The sequence below is a fragment of the Microtus ochrogaster genome, chromosome X (assembly GCF_000317375.1).
Source record: "Microtus ochrogaster isolate Prairie Vole_2 chromosome X, MicOch1.0, whole genome shotgun sequence".
Lineage (NCBI taxonomy): Eukaryota > Metazoa > Chordata > Mammalia > Rodentia > Cricetidae > Microtus > Microtus ochrogaster.
In genome coordinates this window covers 58,673,874-58,678,696 of record NC_022026.1, presented here as the reverse complement: position 1 = coordinate 58,678,696, position 4,823 = coordinate 58,673,874, and the positions used below count along the sequence as shown (strand labels likewise).

The following is a 4,823-nucleotide window of genomic DNA, read 5'->3' as shown; positions in this document are numbered from 1 at the left end:
AAGGGGAGGTATATGAGACAACCAATCTTTGGTGTGTGTTTGTGCGTTTGGCCTTGGTCTCCTTGTGTTCACGGAGGCTATGAGGCTAGGAGATGCAGGAGAGCGGACCTGGCCCAGCACGTAGCTTGGCTGAGTCTAGTTCACCGGAATCCAGACGATCTGCAGCTGAGTGGCTGAGATGAGGCATGCACTGGGTTAAGCCTCTGCATTCTGGGGCAGTGTGTGAGCAACGCCATTTGAGAACCCACATTCGTGGAGGTGCTCCAAGTTCTACAGGCGGTCACCTTCGCAGTTGGTCTAGATGGAGCTGTTTCAGCTCAAGATTGATGGGTGACGCAGGGCTTAAGGGCCTTGCTCTGAGACAGCGCTTCAGTGCGCCCCATCAGTTGGCTGCGACTTCCATTCAGACTGCAGGGAGGACCACCTCTGCTAGTTTTCCAATCCTGCCTGCTTCCCCTGCACTACAGCAGTATGTGGCCTGAAGCTTCCTAGGCTCTGCTTTCCAGGGAATGCACAATCCCATGTGCCCCCACTGCACAACACTACCTTACATGCACATGTTTAACACTAATTACTCATTTGCTCAGGCACAATTTCATAAAAACCTTACATTTTTAAAGCCAGCACAAATTACAGCATTCAAGATATTAAGTCAGTTCAAAACATACTGAACTCAAGCTTTCTCTCCAAGCAGAAGGTGAATATAAACTCTTAGAAATAAATCTGAAACTAAGATCCAAACAAAAGTTTTTATATATAAAAAGTGTATCATCCACTTGCAATTTTTGTTTTGGTAGGAACAAAATAGAGAGAAGGTTATATTTCCTTTTTTTAAAAAAATAGGGAAAGAGCCGGGCGGTGGTGGCGCACGCCTTTAATCCCAGCACTCGGGAGGCAGAGGCAGGTAGATCTCTGTGAGTACGAGACCAGCCTGGTCTACAGAGCTAGTTCCAGGACAGGCTCCAAAGCCACAGAGAAACCCTGTCTCGAAAAACCAAAAAAAAAAAAAAAAAATTTTATTTTCTGCCGGGCGATGGTGGCGCACGCCTTTAATCCCAGCACTCGGGAGGCAGAGGCAGGGGGATCTCTGTGAGTTCGAGACCAGCCTGGTCTATAGAGCTAGTTCCAGGACAGGCTCCAAAGCTACAGAGAAACCCTGTCTTGAAAAAGCAAAAAAAAAAATTATTTTCTGTAGGTATACAAAACAAAATTATACACTGGGTAGTGGTGGCACGCGCCTTTAATCCCAGCACTCGGGAGGCAGAGGCAGGCAGATCTCTGTGAGTTTGAGGCCAGCCTGGTCTACAGAGCTAATTCCAGGACAGGCTTCAAAGCCACAGAGAAACTCTGTCTTGAAAAAAAAATCAAACTATACATATTTATTGGTTATTATGTTTCAATACATACATATGTTATGTAACATTTAAACCAGAGTAAATCTACCTCCTTGAACATTTATCATTCCTTTTTTTCCAAAACAGGGTTTCTCAGTAGTCCTGGCTGTCCTGGAACTCATTGTGTAAACCAAGATGGCCTTCAACTAGAGATCTGCTTACCTCTGCCTCCCCAGTGCTGAAATTAAATAAGTGCACCACCACCTAGCAAATGCTTCTAACCACTGAGCCCTCCTCTAGCCCTCAGTTCACATCCTAAGAGTGAATTTTGGTAAACTTAAATTTTGTAGCACGTACCCATCTTTTTCTTTGGATGAAGTGTTTCTAGCTATTTAGGAAGTCTGCTACAAAGTATGATAGCTCAAACTCATAATCCCAGCAGTTGGAGGCTGAGAGAAGAGGACTGTTAAAAATTGGAGGTCATGCCGGGCGATGGTGGCGCACGCCTTTAATCCCAGCACTCGGGAGGCAGAGGCAGGTGGATCTCTGTGAGAGCCTGGTCTACAAGAGCTAGTTCCAGGACAGGCTCCAAAGCCACAGAGAAACCCTGTCTCGAAAAACCAAAAAAAAAAAAAAAAAAAAACAAAACCAAGCAGCAGCTTTTGTGTGCCACAACCATCTCACTTTTATCCTTCTGTCATACCCTCTTGCAGTTTTACCTTCGAGAGGAAGACATCGGTAAAAATCGGGCTGAGGTATCTCAGCCTCGACTTGCTGAACTCAACAGCTATGTGCCTGTCACTGCCTACACTGGGCCTCTGGTTGAGGATTTCCTTAGTGGCTTCCAGGTACTTGGCCACCGCTCAGTTTCCTGCTTGATTTTCTTGGAACTCATCTGTGGTATTTTTTGGTACTATTCACTATTTAATGAGCTGTCTGAGGTATCAGAGAGGATGCAGGCAAGGTGAGACCCTGGGTGAGACATGGTAGTTATGAACAGACTGGAGGCAAACTATCCGGCTGTGTTTAGCTCTTCTAGTGTAACTTTAGGCAGCTCACTTAGATCCTGGACCTTACTCTTTCCATTTCAAAATAGGAAACGCAACAGTACTGATTTCATTGGGTTCCTCTGAGGGTTAAGAATGAAGAATAGCAATTAGGATACAGGGAAAGTGGCATGGGCATTTACTGATTTTAAAAAGTCTAGGCTATGAGAGCTAAAAGTCTGCCCTATAGGGCTAAGGTCCTCAGGGATTGGTGCTGCAGCATCAGCAATCTGACACAGTTGTAGGAGCTCATCCTGGTAGGCAGGGATGGATGTTCCTGGAAAAGGTGGAGAGCAGTTTCAAAACTTGGGGTGGAGCCGGGTGGTGGTGGCGCACGCCTTTAATCCCAGCACTCGGGAGGCAGAGGCAGGCGGATCTCTGTGAGTTCAAGGCCAGCCTGGTCTACAGAGCTAGTTCCAGGACAGGCTCCAAAACCACAGAGAAACCCTGTCTTGAAAAACCAAAAAAAAAAAAAAAAAAAAAAAAAAAAAAAAAAAAAAGAGAGATCAGGGTGTGGCAGCACTCACCTTTAATCCCAGCACTCAGGAAGCACAGGAGGATGGATGTCTGTGAGTGTGAAGCCAGACTGGTGAGTTTCAGGCCAGCCAGGCTACACAGTGATACCCTGTTGAGGAAAAAAGAGAAGAAGAAATAAAAACAAACCAGCAAACAGACCAGACTTGGACTGACAGGATGGCTCATTTGGACAGGCACCCGCTGGGCAAACATGAAGACCCAATTCAATCCCCAGCACCCAGGTAAGGCCAGGGCAGCACCCTTGTCTTCTCACTGGGCTCACTGGGGGTCGCTGGAGCTTGGTGGCCACCTGTAGTTCGACAGAGTCAGTGAGCTCCAGGTTCAATGAGAGACTCACTTTCAAAAACGATGTATGTGGGTGGAGAGAGGCTCAGTGGTTTAGAGTCCCTGCTGTGCTTGCAGAGGACCTGAGTTCTGTTTCTAGGGCCTAGATGTCAGCTCTTAACTCTTCCAGGGGATCCCACGCTCTCTTCTGACCTCTGCAGGCGTCAGTTTCATGCTATGCACATACATTCATAAAGGCAGAACACTCACACATCAAATACAGCTTAAAAATCTAATTTTTTTTTTTTTGGTTTTTCGAGACAGGGTTTCTCTGTGGCTTTGGCGCCTGTCCTGGAACTAGCTCTGTAGACCAGGCTGGTCTCGAACTCACAGAGATCCGCCTGCCTCTGCCTCCCGAGTGCTGGGATTAAAGGCGTGCACCAACATCGCCCAGCAGGAAAGAGGTTTTGTAATTGCAGTGAGGTTGGAAGGACACCATGAGAGAATGAATCCTCCCAGGTACAACCCAAACCAGACGCACTTCTGCTCAGCAGTCACCTCCAGAGGCTCACCTGTTAGTTCTGTTTTCATTTGAAATCGATTATTACAATTCGCCCCTCCCCTTTCTACTTTTCTTGTAGTGTTTATGGTCATCTGCTATACTCAGTAATAGCTCATTTGCCTAAGTTCCCTGCTTGGGTGTATGCTTCCAGAAGGCAAGGACTTTATCTCGTCTACTTTAGGATCTCCAGCATCTAAAGTCACTGGACGCCGGGCGGTGGTGGCGCACGCCTTTAATCCCAGAACTCGGGAGACAGAGGCAAGTGGATCTCTGTGAGTTCGAGGCCAGCCTGGTCTACAAGAGCTAGTTCCAGGACAGGCTCCAAAACCACAGAGAAACCCTGTCTCGAAAAAACAAAAAAAAAAAAAAAAAAAAAAAAAAATGTAACCTGTAGCCAAGTAATGGTGGCACACGCCTTTAATCCCAGCACTCGGGAGGCAGAGGCAGGCGGATCTCTGTGAGTTTGAGACCAGCCTGGTCTACAAGAGCTAGTTCCAGGACAGGCTCTAAAACCACAAAGAAACCCTGTCTCAAAAAAAAACAGCCGGGCGGTGGTGGCGCACGCCTTTAATCCCAGCACTCGGGAGGCAGAGGCAGGCGGATCTCTGTGAGTTTAAGACCAGCCTGGTCTACAAGAGCTAGTTCCAGGACAGGCTCTAAAACCACAAAGAAACCCTGTCTCAAAAAACAAAAAAAAAAAACAAAAAAAGAGTTAATAAAAAGCCTGAGATACTAGACCAATCAGTTTGTAACTAATATAGTCCTCTGTGTGATTTCTTTGGGACTTAACGACTGTGGGAACTGGGCAGGACAGAAAACCGCAGTCAACAATGGCTCACACAGTGCTCCAGAATCTGAGATCCTGAGGCAGGAGGGTCACTGTGAATTCAGGCCGTCCTGGGGTATAGAGGAAGATGCTGTTACCAAACCCAGCCTCCATTAAAATCGCATCAAAAGGTCCTTTCGGTGAGGTGGATGGGAAGAAAAAGGATATTTTAGACCTGGGCCCCAGGAGGTGTTCTTCTCCAGGGGAGATGTGACAGTATGTTATGTTGCCTCTGTGTGTGTGTGTGTGTGTGT

The 4,823-nt window shown here is 46.9% G+C and overlaps 1 protein-coding gene across 3 annotated transcripts in view; it reads left to right on the top strand.

Annotated features, from left to right (window-relative positions):
- Positions 1 to 4,823, top strand: part of Uba1 (ubiquitin like modifier activating enzyme 1) — a 26,086-nt gene that overhangs the window by 8,768 nt on the left and 12,495 nt on the right. For all 3 annotated transcript variants that reach the window (XM_013350661.2, XM_013350662.2, XM_005358914.3), the window contains one exon: positions 2,048 to 2,182. In XM_013350661.2, coding sequence (XP_013206115.1) covers positions 2,048 to 2,182 — 135 coding nt within the window. The remainder of the gene's footprint in view (positions 1 to 2,047; positions 2,183 to 4,823) is intronic.